This window comes from Rhizophagus irregularis, chromosome 1 (assembly GCF_026210795.1).
Source record: "Rhizophagus irregularis chromosome 1, complete sequence".
Lineage (NCBI taxonomy): Eukaryota > Fungi > Glomeromycota > Glomeromycetes > Glomerales > Glomeraceae > Rhizophagus > Rhizophagus irregularis.
The window spans coordinates 1613603-1632251 of NC_089429.1; the positions used below are offsets into that span (position 1 = coordinate 1613603).

General features: G+C 26.6%; 6 protein-coding genes across 6 annotated transcripts; 2 read left to right on the forward strand and 4 right to left on the reverse strand.

The window, feature by feature from the left end:
- Nucleotides 1–720: 720 nt before the first annotated feature.
- Nucleotides 721–2785, reverse strand: OCT59_000299 (uncharacterized protein; the record flags this gene model as incomplete). Its single annotated transcript, XM_025319370.2, has 8 exons — nucleotides 721–1230; nucleotides 1309–1542; nucleotides 1621–1761; nucleotides 1853–1963; nucleotides 2042–2182; nucleotides 2258–2368; nucleotides 2449–2601; nucleotides 2681–2785. The coding sequence occupies 8 exons, from the start codon at nucleotides 2783–2785 to the stop codon at nucleotides 916–918; spliced, it is 1311 nt and encodes a 436-aa protein (XP_025174054.1). The 3' UTR covers nucleotides 721–915.
- Nucleotides 2786–5346: 2561 nt separating this feature from the next.
- On the reverse strand, nucleotides 5347–5636 carry OCT59_000300 (uncharacterized protein; the record flags this gene model as incomplete). The annotated part of the gene is made up of 2 exons (XM_066138744.1): nucleotides 5347–5497; nucleotides 5566–5636. 2 exons carry the CDS (start codon nucleotides 5634–5636, stop codon nucleotides 5347–5349), a joined length of 222 nt encoding a protein of 73 aa, XP_065988210.1.
- Nucleotides 5637–6481: 845 nt separating this feature from the next.
- On the forward strand, nucleotides 6482–8076 carry OCT59_000301 (uncharacterized protein). Its single transcript, XM_025319369.2, has one exon. The coding sequence runs from the start codon at nucleotides 6514–6516 to the stop codon at nucleotides 8026–8028; it is 1515 nt and encodes a 504-aa protein (XP_025174053.2). The 5' UTR covers nucleotides 6482–6513; the 3' UTR covers nucleotides 8029–8076.
- Nucleotides 8077–8384: 308 nt separating this feature from the next.
- OCT59_000302 (uncharacterized protein) lies at nucleotides 8385–10579 on the reverse strand (the record flags this gene model as incomplete). Its single annotated transcript, XM_025326863.2, has 5 exons — nucleotides 8385–8422; nucleotides 8500–8530; nucleotides 8704–8731; nucleotides 8811–8889; nucleotides 9064–10579. 5 exons carry the CDS (start codon nucleotides 10577–10579, stop codon nucleotides 8385–8387), a joined length of 1692 nt encoding a protein of 563 aa, XP_025174052.2.
- Nucleotides 10580–11208: 629 nt separating this feature from the next.
- Nucleotides 11209–12054, forward strand: OCT59_000303 (uncharacterized protein; the record flags this gene model as incomplete). The annotated part of the gene is made up of 3 exons (XM_025309431.1): nucleotides 11209–11545; nucleotides 11615–11864; nucleotides 11961–12054. The coding sequence occupies 3 exons, from the start codon at nucleotides 11209–11211 to the stop codon at nucleotides 12052–12054; spliced, it is 681 nt and encodes a 226-aa protein (XP_025174051.1).
- Nucleotides 12055–16481: 4427 nt separating this feature from the next.
- On the reverse strand, nucleotides 16482–18125 carry OCT59_000304 (uncharacterized protein; the record flags this gene model as incomplete). The annotated part of the gene is made up of 1 exon (XM_025332296.1): nucleotides 16482–18125. The coding sequence occupies one exon, from the start codon at nucleotides 18123–18125 to the stop codon at nucleotides 16482–16484; it is 1644 nt and encodes a 547-aa protein (XP_025174050.1).
- Nucleotides 18126–18649: the final 524 nt, after the last annotated feature.

The following is an 18649-nucleotide window of genomic DNA, read 5'->3' on the forward strand; positions in this document are numbered from 1 at the left end:
AAAATCTTAAAGATCGGATTTCTAAACTTTTAGCTGCTGATGTTGCTGTTAAGGAACAACTCGTTTCAATAATTGGAACGTGCTGAAGAAGAATATACTATTATTAAAGCTCAATATGAACATAAATTGACTGATATACAAGAAGCTTTAATTACCTTACAACAAGAAAGAAATGCTGCTGTTAAACGTGCTTAAAATGCTAGTCTACATATATATAAAATAATAAGGATTTCACAAAAATTCGTTGATTTTAAAAGTAGATTTATCAACATATTTTGAAGATAGGCAAATTTTAAGTCAAAGAATCGATTTTTGGCATTTATTTTACTCTAGCTGTTTTGATTAAAAAAGTTGAAATTTTTTTTACTTTGAAAATTGAATATTTATACACAATTTTATTATTAATTACGTGAAAAAATGTTTTTTAATATAAATATAAAATTATCAATGAAAACAGTTTTATTTTAAGTGGTCGGTTACTTTTTGTAACTCACTGTACATGATAATTATAATTATCGCATGAAAAAAACTAGACACGTTGATTCGACAGTTTGTTAAACAAACTTTTCAATTTTATTTAACGGGTCAGACGAAAGGAGAAGATTGATTACTAAATTGACTTAAGTACAATAAAAAAAATATATATTTTTATTTAAAAAGTAAGAAAATATTTTCTAATAACTAAATAAAAAACTATTTTTTTTTTTTTTTTTTTTTTTTGAATAAATTTTTTTTTAAAAAAGAAGGTTACAAATTTCTAAGTATAGAACCAAATTTGAAATCAGTACGGGTTAAATTTGAATTTACCAAGTCGACCAGGCTCATTATAAATTTGGTCAATTATATTGTATTATATTTACAAAAATCTAATTTATACAAAAATTAATCTCATTGTAGATTTATATTACGTGATAGCTAAAATAAAATTAATTTAACATAACATTGTTCTAAGTATTTTTGAGAAACAGCGATGCCCACTCCTGCTATAAAGAATAAACAAAAATACGTAAATGTTATCCACCGCTGGTTTTGCGAAGATGAATTTGTGAGAGAAACCGATTTTTGAGATATAATTGGCTGAGTTTCCTGAGTCTCCCTTTCCCGAGTTTCTGGAGCCTCAAGAGTTTCTAGGGTTTCCAGAAGTTCCGGAATTTCTTGAGCTTCCAGAGTCTTCTGAATTCCTTGAGCATCTTCAGATATCAATTTTATCTTGGCAGCGTAATCAAGGAACTGAAAATAAATACATAAAGGTTAGCATCAAATATATAGAACGTTTTCTTAAACATCTCAATAACCAAAGATTATTACCTCATCAAAGGGAATATGCTTTTTATTATTACCACAAATCTCATCAAATTTCTCCTTTAGCATTGTATTTGATTTCACACTTATTCCAATTAAATCATGTCCTTTTTTGAATTCCTCAAAATCAATACGTCCATTATCATCTATATCAAGTCTTTTAAATATACAGGACAATTCATTGTAGTAATGAAGAAGATCGATGAGACGTCCAAATTCATTGAAATCAATAACGCCATCCTAAAAGATGAGACAATATGAGTACGTTAACGTTAAGCTTTTTGATAGATAAAATAATGAAACTAATTTTCAACGAACCCGTGAAACATCAGCAGCTTTGTAGGCACGCATGATAACAGACTCATCTTTTGAGAGATGTGGATAAAGTATGACAACAGCTTTATTGATTTCACCGTAAGATAGAGTACCGTCATTATTATAATCAAATACATCAAAAATCTATCATATATAGATAATATATATAAGTTTATTTTAGTTTATCTTAAAAGATACGAAAGACTATCACGAAAAATAATATGTTTCTAAATACCTTTTTGACCTGAATTTTGCTCAGTTTTCTGGTAGTGAATTCCGCTTTCTCGTTATAATAATGAAGAGCATCGATGAGATATTCAAATTCTTTAAAATTAATAAAATCACCCTAATAAAATTTGGAAAAGTGAATTTTAGTTTCAATATGTATAATTAAAAGATAGAAGCACATTTACAAAGACCCTACCTGTGAAAATTTAGGAACTTTTTCATTGTAAGCCTGCATGATGGCAGACTTATCTTTTTTAAGGTGTGGATAAAGTAACAAAACGGCTTTGTTTACTTCGGCAAGGGGTAAGACACCTTCGTTACTATAGAAATCAAATGCCTATCGTCGGTAGTGGAAATGAAATCAATATTTTTAAAGGTTACATAATACTATCCTAAAAGTGGTTTTAGTTACCTTCTTGACCTGAACTTCGTCTAATTTTTTAGTAGAGATAACTGCTTTCTCACAGTAATCATGAAGATAATCAATAAAATAATTGAAATCTTTAAAGTTGATAAACCCATCCTAGAAAATTTAGCACAGTAGAAAACTAACGGTTAGTTCGCTTCAAATATGTAGAATTATAACGATGAAATAAGGCAAACCTTTGATTTTTTAGCGATTTTTTGAGCCTCTTTGATGATGTCAGTCTTGGCGGTGTCATAATATACGAGATGTGGATAAAGTTCAACAATAGCTCTATCAATTTCAGCGAGGGAAAGACCACCATTTCCGTTATAATCGAAGAGATCAAAAATCTATTGCAATGATTGATGATCAAGTTTCAATATCATAAAGCACCACCTGAAATATTAAAGCATTACTAGGTATAAATACCTTTTTAATTTGGGCTTTGTCTAACTCTTCGGTGGTTGTAATCGCTTTTTTTTGGGTGAGTTTGCCAGATTTTTTTGGAATTCTACTATATACTCTCTTGTCCATTTTTTTTTTTAGCACGTATATAATTGGGAATTTGTTTGAGGGAAAATATGGGTCTGTACTTTGGTATATTTTCCAGACAACTGTATTTATATGTAATGGACGTGTTAAGATTTCATTGAAAATAGCTTAATATACTCTAATTTCGATAAAAAAAAATTTTTTCATTTATTAATTCTGCAGTATCACATTAAACTCCATTATAGAAAAATAAAAGAGATTCAAATTATTATTGAACCGATTGAGATTGATTGTTGTTTTTAAATTTATAAAATTAAAATTTTAAAATTTTTTATTGAAATGATTGAGATTGGAAATTGTTTAATGAAACAAATATCGAAATTTCGGGAAAAGTTAGCCCGGGTTCACGAGATAAATATAGCTAACATCAACTTAATCACTAATCCATATTTGGTTGTTAGAACGAAGCAGGGTATTTTTTAAGGAATAAATATTAGGGATCAACATCACACATCACATCTAACTTTAAATAACGAAATTCTTGTTGATAGCCGATATCTTGGGAAAATAAAATTTTAACGATAAGCATTTAAAATGTGACAAAATAGGGTAACAAACTAGTGAATAATTTTATTAATTAAAAAATTAAAATACTCATTAACAAGATAAGTTAAACATTTTGGTAAAGAAAATTATTATGTTTTAATAAAATATATACGTTTAATATTTTAATTATTCATTTACCTTATCATTTCACAAAGATTCTTTAGAGAAATTAATATGCAGTAACTGCAGGGTAACCTTCACATGATAACGCCTTTATGCGTCAAGCTAAAAAAAAATATAGTTCGCCTTTTGGCTTTTATTAAAAAATATAGGTGCAAATGAAAGCAATAAATAGGATTTTGTGAGCTAAAAAAAGAAATTACTCCCGATTTTAAACTCCAGTATTTTCATTTGTGGTTTTAGGCCAAAAATTTGAGATCACGTGATGTTAAATTAAACTTAACTTTCTGCATAATCATGTGATATGCAATATTTATTTTAAACCAATAAGTTTATTTTTCGCCATTCATTCAAAGTTATCGTATAAAATATTATTTGAATAAGGCGAACTGATTGATTATGTAGTGTAACTATTACCCGTTAATTCCTACTAAATAAAATATTTTTTTTTCTGTGCGACTCGCAACACCGTGAACTTTATTAAAAATAATCTTAAAAATCCATACCTTCTATTCCGAATTCACATATTTTGCTATTGTTAGAAAATGTAATCAAATTCTGTAAGAATTGAGAAACTAGGACTAAATTCTTTCTCTTTAGAATCATTGAATTCCTTCCTGAATTAAATTTACATCATTTAGAATTTGTCATAAAAGAAATCATTCAACGCATCTGCCAGTATGCCAGTAAAGTATCAGCATGAAGATCTTTTCTTTTATCAGTAAACGTATTTCTTTATTGTTAGAGTAACACAAATTAGGGAAATTACCACTAACAATACCAGAAATACATAGAATTAAAACACATGATCGTGAATTTACACTATATACTATTGTATACAATTTACAAATAATACAGACGATCTAATATCTCTATCTACTGTATGTATTCCCATTATATCGTTTCTTACCACCTTCAATACAAATTAATTTACATAAATTTATGTAATTCAATTAATTCGTATACCTATCTACATAATTAATTCTCATACCTATATGCTTATCTAATCTTGAACGCTTCCTGCGCTTCCTGCGCGGATTTATGTGTTCCACATCGTCTAACGAAAACAACTCGTCATTTGGCCCAATAAAAAATTTTCTGGGGAAAATTCCGATAAATGATCATTTTTCCTAGTTTCATTCTAAAAAAACTCTGATATGTGATTAATTTTCTAAAAAATTTTTTATAGGGTGGGATTCTCGACAAGCATTCCGCGTTCACTCTTATATATTCATTGAATTCTTCTCACATCGGTATCTCGTTACCTTGTTACGTTTTCTTTTCCTCCGCTTTCATTTCACTAGAAGATTTCGCTTCCAAGACGAGTTGACCTGTTTCCTTTACCATGTTGTCTTTCGCAATCAATGGTACGTGGATGCAGTTTCTATAGTTTCTTCGGTGAATCTTTTTCTCTCAATTCTTTCACTATCTCAACTACCTTTTCGGAAATGCATAACCTTTTATAAACCTGTAGGCTGAATTTTTGGTGTTTCTTCGTGTATCAGCATGAAGATCATTACACTAATTTTTGCTTATTTCTTTATATTCTAAGTATTTATTAATTACAGTGCTACGACCATATAATTTAAACGCAAAGTTTTATTTATTTGTTTATTTTTGGGGTTGTAAGAGTGTAAGACTCGTATGGAATATATCGTTATATAAAAATTATGTATTTTTATACATAATAGAAATCGTTAAATCGTTTTTTTTTCTTTATTGGGTCAAATTATAGAACTTTACAGGAAAACTCTTTGCAAAACAGGCCATCTCCCTAGAAACTTAAGACCGGAGTATAATAGGGAATAACCTTAACCATAAACCCATTATATATACAGACCGTCTACGTTCATTAGAGTCGAATCCTGAACTTCATGCTACGCCCAAGCATAAAACATTAAAAGAGGTAACCTTATTTCATGGTTCGCTTTACGATAATAATAATTAGGTGTTAGTTCATCAGCAGAAGCGATATGAATACCAACTACACGAATGGCCTTTAATGCTAATACACTAAGCATATGTCCACTATTTATGGATATTAACTTTCGGGACGAGTCAATCCTTCCGCACTATACCACTTCCCTTAAAAGAACCGACCACCCTTTCTAACACCCGCTTCATCTTCTAATTGTAACCCCACTCTAATAATGGATTCGGTAATCATCGGTGTACGAAAATCTCCAAGATCCGTCACGTGGTCGACAAATTGGTGAAGAAGAATGTACCAAAAATGACTATACTAAACCAAAGCGAAACCGAGGAAAAACGAATAAAATTAAAGGAAAAAGAAAAAGGGTATAGTAGAGTACAAAACAACTATATCCAGAAAAAAATTAACCACCTTTTACCAATTTATTTGTTATATCGAATTCTTAATATTTTGGTGTACGAATGTCAATACACCTACTATATCTACTAACTGTACTCCAAAGAAAATTCTTCGTTGGATAAAAACTGCAATTTCAACATAACTACTAACATAACTAGGAAATGGTAACCATTGTAAATCAAGAACGAAGAATATTAAATAATAAAAATATTGTAGACTATATAGTTATTTATTTAGGAATTGAATGAATGAAAATCAGTAAATTGAATTTCGATCATACGAGATGTGTCGTTTTAAGAAATTTAATTTTTTTACGCGGCGAGACTAGCAGAAATGTCACGCGATCCGATTAATTGCCGAAGTATATCGTCCTTTGTTATATATATATATATATTCTGTAAAATAGATTATAAGCGAAAAAAGAATAAATATATCGTTCTTTAATCTTTAGTTTTCTTTGTAATATTTAATGTATTTTACTTTAAATACTAATGAAGAATTGCGTGTTGCAAAAAATATGCGATATCGGTACGGTACTTTGTCGATCAAATGTATTTGTAGTACATTTCAATTGGTTGACGATCAACCTTTATTACAAAATTCCAAATTAGAAACCTGTGTAACATTTTTTGCAGAAAATTATATAAAAATTAACCATTTCTGACGTAAATATTAAAAACGCCCCCCTTTCCTTCTCTCTCCTTTATATAATATGACATGTTCAAAATTATTTTCAGGATATTTACCAGAATTAACAGATGAGATCATACAATATTTTCGAAATGATTATAAAACGTTGCATTCATGTGCTTTAGTTAATAGATTTTGGTCTCGATTATCAATTCCATTATTATGGGAAGATCCATCGGATTTTCGTTTCATCGAAACTTATTTACGTAGATTAAATGAAGATGATAAAAATAAATTGAATAATTATTGGAATAAAAATAATCCATATTCGAATACATTATTTAATTATCCTAGCTTTATTAAATATTTAAATACAAAGAAATTTATTGACTCAATTAATTCATTTATAAACGAGGAAAAATTTTCTAATCGAATCAAGAATTCTGATAATATTGAAAGAATAATTTGTGATTTAATATTTAAATTATTTATTGAAAATGAAGTAAATTTACATACTTTTGAACTTGAAGTGATTATTGATGATTCACTTGTTTCTTTTGAATTACTTTTAGAATGTTTAAAATTTACTTGTAATATGAAAAATTTAGAATCATTCTATTTTCAAATGGCAATAATGGATTATGATGAATATTATAAAATTAAGGAATTTTTAATGGAAATAATTAAATCACAACAAAATCTCAAAAATACTTCATTTGAAAACGTTAGTTTTAATGATTTTTTATCTTTAGAAAATAATATGAATCTTCCAATTTCATTATTTACAAGTTCTAATTGTTTGAATACTTTAAACAAAATTGTATTTTTTGATACTGATTTTAGAAATGTGGAATTTAAAGCGATTGAATCTTTAAATGTTTTAGAATCGATTCATATTCTTTATTGTATTAATTTAAATTCTAATTTCATTCAACAAATCATGAGTTTTACTAAACCATTTAAATTGAAATCATTATTCATGAAAACAAAAATTCAAATTAGATTATTAGAATCATTATTACAAAAATCTTGTGATTACTTGGAAAATATTGGATTTGAATTATCAATGTATAAGTCGGGACAACTTGAACCAATTATAAATCAATGTACAAAGATTAGATATTTTGAATTACGTAGAATTAATAATCAAATTACTTTCCCTACTTTAAATTTAATTAAAAGTTTTGGGAATTCTCTTAATTACCTTTCTATAGAATTTCGTAGACATAGTCATGTATCAAGTGATGATATTAGACTTAGTTCAAATATATTTTTAAAATTAGGAGAAATTCTTCCTCCTAAATTAGAATATTTAAGTTTAAGTCTCATGATTAATGCAAGAGATTTTAATACTTTTTTATTCAAAACTCGAAATATTATTATTAAAAAATTATTAATCGAAAATTTGATGAAAGAAGGTGATTTAATACCTTATATAAAGGAACATGTTATGAAAGAGAAAAGAGTAAAATATTTGGCTATTGATGAAAGTGTTACCGAAAATGATATAAAGGAATTTGAATCTTATAATATTAAATTTGTGAATTTTGATGATTTTTATATTCGAGCTTATGAATTTGTAAACGAAATGTATTAGTTTTTATCAATAGTTTATTACAAGTTGTAAAATGTGATTTATTTTTATAATAAATAAAGAAAACATCATATAACGAATACCATCAGCGATAGCATAAAATTCAATTGTATTATTTAACGAAATTTGTTATTTCTATCAAATGTTATTACCAGTCCTTCCAGATAATAAATTTAAAAGACGGTTGCAAATCGTTGTTATACTACAAAACCTTATAAAAATAATGCTAGATTCAATCCTGATTTGCGTCAAGTGATAGCTGACGTGCGTGCGTCAGATTGATATCTGACGGCTGACGCGCGACACCAGCCGCCACCTGTATCGCACGATATGTAGTCTTCCATAGTAAAAACGATATTCTATAAGTAAACCTGTATATCACAATGAATCATACACACTAATAATGAAACTTTAGATTAGAATTACATATTTTTTAATGTGATAAACAAATTTATTTAATAATAAAAAATTTACCAATGACAAGTGACGCGTGTCGGGAATCAATCTACGTCAGCTACTACCTGATGCAAATCGACACTGAGGTATTTTACAATCCGCCATCTGTTTCCATGAAAATTTTGATGAATTTAGTTCAACATCTGTTTCAATTGTTTCAATGTTATTATTACACGCCATAACCTGAATATCTCCTTTTTTGTTATATGATGAAATTTTTACCGTTAATAATGGAAATCCACTACTGTAACTTTGAATAAAGAAAAAGGACAGTTAGATCCAAATGAGACTTAACATTTATTAGATAAGTAGTATATTTTTAACAATACCATAGATGTACGCCTTGTCCGGTATCGTCCTGGTATCGTCCGGGTACCGTCCAATTTTCGGGTTTCTTTTCAAATATAACTGCATACACAATACACCATTTTGAAAACGGCGATAATTAACAAACATCATCACACCATTGTAATTCACGATAATCGTATGAGATAATAAAGAAAATTTTTTATTTAATATAAAAATTCTACAATTCTATATAATTCACTGCCTTAAAAATAATCTATTAATCTATTAATTCACAAAAATTAATAAATAAGTCATCATAATTTTGAACTTTAATATTATATAATTGAAATTCTTTTACTTCATTTTGTAATGAAGATAAGTTATTTTTTCTCTTTCTTTTCTTTTTTTCCTTAGGTAAAATTTCTTCCATAGCAAAATATGTAACCCTTTTCTCTTTCATAATATATTCTTTTATATAAGGTAAGATATCTTCATTTTTATCATACATCATATTTCGAATTAATAATTTTCTAATAAAAATGTTATGAGAATTTGTAAGAAAGATTTTAAAATCACTTGCATTAATCTTAAAAATTAAATTTAAATATTCTAATTTATAAGGAAGAATTTGTCCTAAATTTTGTAATAAAATTGAACTAAATTTAAAATCATGAGATGAAAAACCAGAAGGAAATTTAGTGATATCAAAAGAAAGATAATTAAGATTTTGACCAATATTTCTAATCAAATCAAGAGCTAAATTAAAATCTTGATGTTCAAATCCATATAAATCAATAAGTTTGATTTTTGTACAATAAATTTTAATCAAATCAAATGATTGTTGTAATAATATATTATTGGTGGTTGTTTCAATTCTAATATTTTCTAAATAATCACCAGATTTTTGTAATAATAATAATAATGATTTAATTTCAAATATTCCAAATAAAGTTTTTAATTTAAATGGTTTAGTCATATTAAAAATTTGTTGAATAATTCTAGAATTTAAAGTACAATAAATAATATGAATAGAATCTAAAACATTTAATTGTTCAAAAATTTGTTTTAAATTCATAATATTTTTAAAATCAATTCCATGAAATATAATAATTTTTAATGTATTTAAACAATTAGAACTTTTTAAAATATATAAATTATAAATATCAAATTTAAATATAATTTTTTTGAGATCTTGTTGTGATTTAATTATTTGTGTTGAAAATTCTTCAATATATTCATCATAATCACAATTAAGTTTTAAAGTTTTGATATTTTGATTTAAATTTGGATTTTGTAAGATTAAGTTAAATGCAGGTTTAAAATATCTAATTTGAACATCCGTTTTTGCAGTATCAATTTCCAAGGTATGTAAATCAATTTCATTTTGAACGAATATTTTAATTAATATCAAAATAATCAATTCTGTTAAATAAAAAGATGAAAAAAATGATCTTTCTTTAATAACAGTATAAAGCCACTGTTTAATAGATTTAAAAAATTTATGTGTATTAAAACGTTTAATAAAACTAGGATAATTAAATAATGTATTCGAAGGAATTATGTTAATTCCAAATCGATTTATTTTTGCTCTATCATCTTCACTTGAATTATATAAATAAATTTCAATAAATCTACAATTTTTGGCAGGAATAGAAAAAGGATCTTCCCACAATAATGGGATTGCTAAACGACACCACAATCTATTAACCAAAATGCATGAATATAATGTTGAAAAATCATTCTGAAAATATTGTATAATTAAACTTGTTAATTCAGGTAAATCTCCTAAAAAAATTTTTGAATATGTCATATTGTAAACGAAGAGAGAAAAAGATTGATTAATTATCAAATTAAGTCAAATTATTTAAAGTTTTTTTTTTTTCTGTAATACGATAACTTTTCGGAGATATTTCCGATATTTTTAATTTATGCAGATCAGCTGATCATGATTTGCATTTGCTTAACCTATAGATATTTGACAAGTTTTATTGGTTAGTTTATTTCGTGTAATCAGATGACTCATGATTATTTTAGTCATGTGATCATGTGCGCGTAGTAATTATTAATCATCTTAACCGGTTCCAAACTCTACCATTTATTATCGGGAAATAATGACATTCGCAATAAATGGTGTGAACGTGCCGAATATGAGCCATCATGATCTTATTATATGGGGACTGATCTAGGAAGATCTAGGTTAGAGAATTTTTTTCAAAATTGAGGTTTTTATTGCATTATACTTTTTGATATGACTGAAATACAAAAATTTTAACCAAAAAATTCGCTTACCTTGATTTTTCTAGATCAGACCCCATATATTGATTTTTATGGAAAATCATTTGTTGTACACATTTATAAAGGTGAAACCTTCTTTGTTGTTGAATTAAAAAAATATTCATCCTCTCTGAATTCATAACAATACAAATTTTAACACTTCCAATGAAAAAAAAAGAGTGTCAAATTTGTTTTGAACGTCTTCAAAAGCGCCAATTCTTAAAAGTAACTGCGAACTGTAACCATGAATTAGATGTTTGTAAATTATGTGTTGGTAAGCATATTCAAACTCAGTTAGAAAGTAATGGGAATATAGAAATTTATTGCCCATCTTCCGACTGTAAAGAAGAAATGCAACATGAGGATGTAAAAAGGATCGCTAGTAAAAAAGTTTTTGAAAGATACGACAAATTAACGCTTACTCAAATGTTAAGCAAATTGCCAGATTTTAGATGGTGTAAAAATTCTAGATGTGGTTCCGGTCAAATTAATTTTGAAGGAGGTACTAATAACGATCATTTGAATTTATTTTAAAGAAAAATTAATGATATTAATTTCCTTTTAATAATAGACAACTCACCTCTAATGACATGTGAAGCTTGCGGTCAAAAATACTGTTATACTCACGATGTTCCTTGGCATGAGGGATTAATTTGTAGTGAATATGATAGTAAAAAATTAGGTGAAGACAAAGCTACTCAAAATTTACTCGATATAGAAACTAAGCCATGTCCAAAATGTGGCGTAAGAATTATCAAAAATGGAGGATGTGAACATATGACTTGTACTATTAAAACTTGTAAATATGAGTTCTGTTGGTTGTAAGTTTCAATCAGGCATATGTTGTGACTGTATTGTTTTTATTTTATATAAGAAATTTTATTAATTTAATTTTATTTTAAATTAAATTTATATAGGTGTTTTGCTGATTATGATAAGATTGAGAGAAATGGAGAATCATCTCATGAGAGAACTTGTAAATTGTATGTAACACATCCACAAAATTTTTGAAAAACATCTATTACAGTATTACTAAATTTAATAAATTAACAAATTTCATAAAGTTAATAATAAATTAATAATTTAAATAATTATTTATTATTACTCCAATATTCACGGTCAGTGAATAACAAAATCATTGAATTTTATTAATAAGCTGATAAAACCAGAAAAATATAATAATTTATTAATGTTAAACGTAATTATATCTTTTTTTTTTAGGAACCATCGAAACTTGTCATTCTTAAAAAAAAATTTAGTTTTTTCTTAAATTTATATATTTTTACCATAAATACATTGTTTACTTTTATTAATTTACATAAAAAAAAAAATATTTATTATTTGTTTATTAATTGACAGTTTGTTAATTTTATCGCAAAATTGCAAATCGAGCGAATCAATCACTAAGAAGATTAAATGTCACGTCCCACGTGACAAGATTGTTATCGGCGATTTACAAATTACAATTTGTCACACTAATGGAGATAGAAAAAATTTGATTGATTAATGACTATGAAATTTTTTTTAAAAAAAATAATTGATGAATTAACAATCAAAAGTAACCAAACTTATAGTAAGTACATAAATAAACAAACCATATGATATACTGTATTACGTTACTCACTTAACCATCTTACGTTACTTACTTTCTATATACTCTGCTCAACATTTAAAAAAATCTCTTGATCTATCAAGATAGAAATAACTAACTGTCATTATATGTGAGTTAGCTTCATCCTTTTATTGGGAAAGTCAGTGTTGTTGGTAATTGTGAGCACTTGAAGCATATTATTTTATAACAATGAAAAATCGAATAAACTTTTTTTTTTTTGCTGCTGCAAATTTCTTATTCGAGATGTAAAAATTGGGAGATACTTACCAGTAGCAGGCAGGCACTTGTACAATGATGTGAATTGCGCCCTCACCGATCACGTTGTTTTCAAAATCATCCTTGTTAAAATAATGATGAAGAAAGTAATGAGGTTTCATAATAGCACCTCCAAGATTACTTTTAATGTCATCTTCGGTATACAATTCTTTACATTTACTTTCGTTACTTTTAACCCTTGTATCATTGATCCTCCAAAGGTTCAGATAGTTATGACAGTTGATATTAAGTGATTTAAGTTTATAACTTAGACAATAGACTTGAAATGCGAAACTAGAATACGATTACAGTCGAATAGAAAATTGTCTGTACTACATGTATTATAAACAACGATTTTATCGATAATATCAACCGAGAAAGAATTTTCAGGAGTCTCTCCTAAAAGTAAACAATTTATGGAAAATTTAATATTGAATATATTGAATATATTCTTCTGTAACAAGGTTTCTCCTTAGGTAGTAACGCGCTTTTCATAAGTTTGTTTATATATGGTGAGCATGAACTCACCACAAATGATGAGTTGATGACTCATAATTATATATATTGATCATACGATCATGCATAAAATGTTTAAATAGTCATACTTCTCTTAGACTATTACAGTTTAATTATACTTTTTATGTCAATAGTGTCAAATTTTATTGATGCGCAGTATATCATAATCATTATTACTGTATATACATAAATTACATATAAATTTAATATAGACGCAACTGTATTATAAATAAATAATCAACAGTTTTTATTCTTTTTTTTTATTTAAATGAAAATACTTTTGTTAACATATATTTTTAAAGTATTTTTTTTATTTAAATTAACAATAGTGATAGACTATTTTTTTATTTTTGATTGCAAGAGTTGATTACAAATATTGATATCATCTATACTTTTTATATGAAAAGCTTGTGCAACAAAAAAATATTTATACGTATTCTTGAAAAATTTTTAATTACAGTACTAGGAGTTGGGCAAAATCGAAATAATCGAAAATCTGATTAAACTAAATTATCGAATAAATAATCGAAACTATAGTGCCGGCCCGAATTACGAAATTATAAATCACATGACATCGAATCTTTGCGTTATGCAAGATTTTGAATTGTGTTACACTAAAGTTTTAATTCTGGCCGGAATCATAAGCTTGGTCAGAGTTACCGCCGATCACTTATTATTCGTGTGTTTCATTTTAAATGCAAAATCATTAAATTTAATAATCAAATGATTTTTCTGCCACAAATTTAATGATGCACAATCGATTAGAAACGATTAATCGAAATCGAAATTTGAGAAACGATTAATCGTGACTAGTCGATTCTAAAATCGATTCTAATTATGGAAATCGATTCCAATCCCTATTAACAGTACATGAAGTACATTAAACTGTCAGTTACTATAGCGCAGTTGCTTCGTCCGTATAAGATAACAATAAATTTTTTCATTTTTATGTATGAAGAATTGTTTTTTAGTTAAAATTCAATTCCTTAATTATAAATACACATAAGTAAAACCTAGAAACAAATTTAATAAGTTGTTCAAATGTTTATTACCCAAAAATTGAAAATTTCTACAATAATATGGGTCTCATATATCTTTTCATTTAAAAATTTCATAATAGTTCTTAAGTATATAAATTAATTACTATATGTGTAAAAAAATAAATAATTAGTATGAATTTTTCTTAATAAAACAATTAAAAAACAATGATTGTTTATGAAGTTTTTTTCTTTTAATTTATTTTTTGAAAATATTTTTTTTAACTTTTTCGTCTTGGGAAGATTTTGGATTGTACTACGTGAATATAACAAAAATTTTTTTAAAAAAACATTATTAACTTTTCAAGTTTTTGCTTTCATATCCGCTTCATAGAGAATGTCAAAGGAAAGGTTGAGTATTATATCATGAGTAATTTCTAAAAAAGGTGAATTCTGGTACACAATTTTCCAGTACCGTATTTGACTAAATATGGAGAAATGGCATGATCCTCTGAATACAAAAATATACAATATGATAAGTTAAAATATATGTGCAAACAAGTTAATTGTTAGGCCATTCATAGTTTTATTTTACAAGCAAAATTCTTACTAATACCTCTGAAGCACCTTGGTCTAAACTATTTATACCAACATCAACTCTATGATTCGATATTTTAGATAGAAATAAAATTGGCCATCAAACGGACATGCGGTGACGGAATATAGATCTTGAAGTTCTCATGAAGTCAATTCCAAAAGAGTATAGTTAATATTGTCTATTTGTTTCTTATAAAGAAGTCATCGAAATGTTTATCATGGATCACTGATGTAAAACAAATCAAAGATAGGAATCAGTCAGGTGTAGGGATGCCAACGGTCGGTTCGGTTTTAAAACTGCAGTTTTCAACCAAAACCGAATCGACCGCAAAACCGACCGATAAAACTGAACTGCAAAACCAAATAAAGCAATGCCATAAAGTATCAACTATAATTTTTTGAATAATATTCTTTAAATTTACGACAACAATAACGCCGATGTTGTGATTTTTCAGAGAAACGAAAAATCACGTGATCATCGCGTAAATTCGAATAATTTCAAAAACGAGAATACTAACCATAAAAATAGTTTTAATGGTATTCTCAATAAACAAAATCATTTTTTTTTCCGGAATATATTAAAAATTTACAATTAGCCGATCGGTTTTTTGATCGGTTTTTTTGTATATAAAACTGACGGTTAACCGGTCGGTCTTGGACTGAAACCGAACCGATAACCGAACCGGTAAAACGGTTATGATCGGTTATAACCGCATCCCTAGTCAGGTGATGAAACTAGCAAAGTCCAGGCTTGAACTGATAGCGTAGCCCAGTTTTGTCGAGAATTGATCGTCAGATTGGATAATTTTGGGTAGAATCTAATTTCACTAAAGAAATTAGTTGCAGCGAAGTAATGAATATCCAGTATACAATGTCTGAAGGTATTCCAAAGAAGAGAACAATAATAATTACGTTAGGAATATGTTAAACGAATGTATACTGTATTTATCATAGTATTATTTGTTTAAATTCGCTATCCAGTATATTTACAACCATGCAATAAGATTTTAACCTGTAATTATTTTAACTAACAGGTGGCCTACGATACCGACACAATAATATTTTCTTATACGGTAATTACGGTAATTAAAATCCAGAAGAAAGTTGATGACAAAAAATTGTATATAGATATTGTGAACGTTCGCACGTTGTTTTTTTCGGGTCAAACTGTTCCTGGCTTCATGCTTTTATTTATGGAACCCAAAACCATTTATCATTTATTTACAATTCTTAGAGCTCCACAATGGTAGGGTCGACCCGGATGAGTTTTTAAGCGAGTCAGGTTTAGTGAACGTAATAGTCGTAATATCCCTTGGCCTATTAATCTTTAAGTAAATATTTTAATCACAATTAAAAATTAACAAAAAAAAAGTATTTAATAATCCGTTATAAAATAATGACTTTATTTATAAAAATAATTTGATAAACATTTTAAATATTTCTATACAAATAATTTTTTTTTTTAAAAAAAAAATAAACAATTAATAATCCATTTCCTTTATATAATCATAATTCTTAATAAATAAATCGTTATAATTATAAACTTCAATATTATGTAATTGAAACTCCTTTACTTCATTTTTCAAAGTAAACAGATTTTTCCTTATTCCATTAGAGAAAACATCTTCTATAGCTAAATATCTAACCCTTTTTTCTTTCATAATATATTCTTTAATACAAGGTAAAATATCTTGACTTTCACCATAAATCTTATTTTTAATTAACAATTTTCTAATAAAAGTATTTTGAGAATTTTTAAAAAATATTTCTATATTATTTATTTCAAACTTAAGAGCCAAATTTAAATATTCTAATCTATGAGGAAGAATTTGTCCTAATTTTTGTAATATAATTGAACTAAGTTCAATATCATAAGTTAATTGAGAATAATTAAATTGACAAAAATCAATAGAAATATAACTAAGATTTTGATTAACATTTTTAATCAAATCAAATGCTGGATGGACATTTTGATTATCAAATTCAAGTAATTCAAAATATTTAATTTTTGTACAATAAATTTTAATAAATTCAATAAATTGATGTTGTAATTTATAAGTTATTGATTTAATTCCAATATTTTCTAAATAATCACCAGATTTTTCTAACAATAATTTTAAAGAATCAATTGTGTGCATTTCATTAACAAACAAAGATCTTAACTTAAATGGTTTGGTTAAACTATCAATTTGAGAAATTATGGAATATAAAAAAGAACAATAAATGAAATGAATAGAATCTAAAACATTTAATTGCTCAAATACTTCTTTTAAATAATGGATATCTAAAAAATTAATTTTGTAGAATACAATGGATTTTAAAGTATTTGCACAATTAGAATTCATTAAGATGGTTAAAGGATATGCTCTCTCCTCAAACAAAATTCTTTTAAGATTTTGTTGTGGATTAATAATTTTTGTCAGATATTTTTCAGTTATAAAAGTTTTATGATGAATATTTTTTTGACAATGAAGTGTTGAAATTGAATTACAATGAGAATATAAGTAGTTTAAAAGGTCAATATTAAAAATTGCATTATTAAGATGAAACTTAAAATTTTTAATATTATAAATAAAGGTTGGATTTCTTAGGATTAATCTGATAATAGAATTTAAACATTCACTATTTGTAATCTTTATAGTACTGGAAATCTCAACTTCAAAGGTATGTAAGTTAACTTTATTTTGAATAAATATTTTAAATAATAGCAAAGGAGTAAAGTTTAATAAATTCGAAAATTGTGTAGATTGATTGCTAATAGATAAAGTTCCAATCCATTTTTTAATAGAATAAACAAATGAAAATGTATTTAAACATTTAATAAAACTAGGATAATTAAATAATGTATTCAAAGAGAACGATTCATTATTAATTCCATATGTGTTTAATTGTGCTTTATCATTTTCATTTAATTTGTGTAAGGAAATTTCGAAAATATTATGGTTTTTAGGAAGATTCACTTTTTTTGAAAACGGGTCTTCCCATAATAATGGAATTGCTATACGACACCATAATCTATTGACAAAAATACATGAATGTAGTGCTAAATAATCATTCTGTAAATATTGTATGATTTTACTTGTTATTTCAGGTATATCTCCTGGAGAAATTTTTGAACACGCCATAATGTAAATAAAAAAAAATAAAGGAAAAAAAAGGGGGTGTTCGTTCTACAATTATCTAATTAGGTAAGTTATATACTAATCATTTATGCTGATCATTTATGCTTAGTGAACGAAACATACTGTATAGTACATGCTTGATGGTTTGATCGAGTAAAGAACTTGGTCGATCAAAATTTGATCACGTTTAATTTTCACATGTAATCATGTGTTGGCTCGATCAATCATCTACAAATGGTCTTGCTAGATGTACATTGGATTCAAGCGTTATTGACTCGAACCAATCAATGATCGATTATGGTTGGCATGATCAAATGATCAAATTCAACAGCCATGACCGTTTTCTGTTGGTTATGATTTTTCGGTCATATGCAAAATTATAATCCTTACAATCCTCTTGTAATCCTATTATAAACACGTCCGACCTAAAAACCTAAAAAAAAAATATTGGTAGTCACGCAAACAAACGCAAACAAATCTGACCAATCAAATAAATCCAACGAATGCAACGAATCAGAAATGAACAT

Coding starts and splice junctions, on each gene's coding strand:
- OCT59_000301 (XM_025319369.2), top strand. CDS start 6,514: ATGACATGTTCAAAATTATTTTCAGGATATTTACCAGAATTAACAGAT.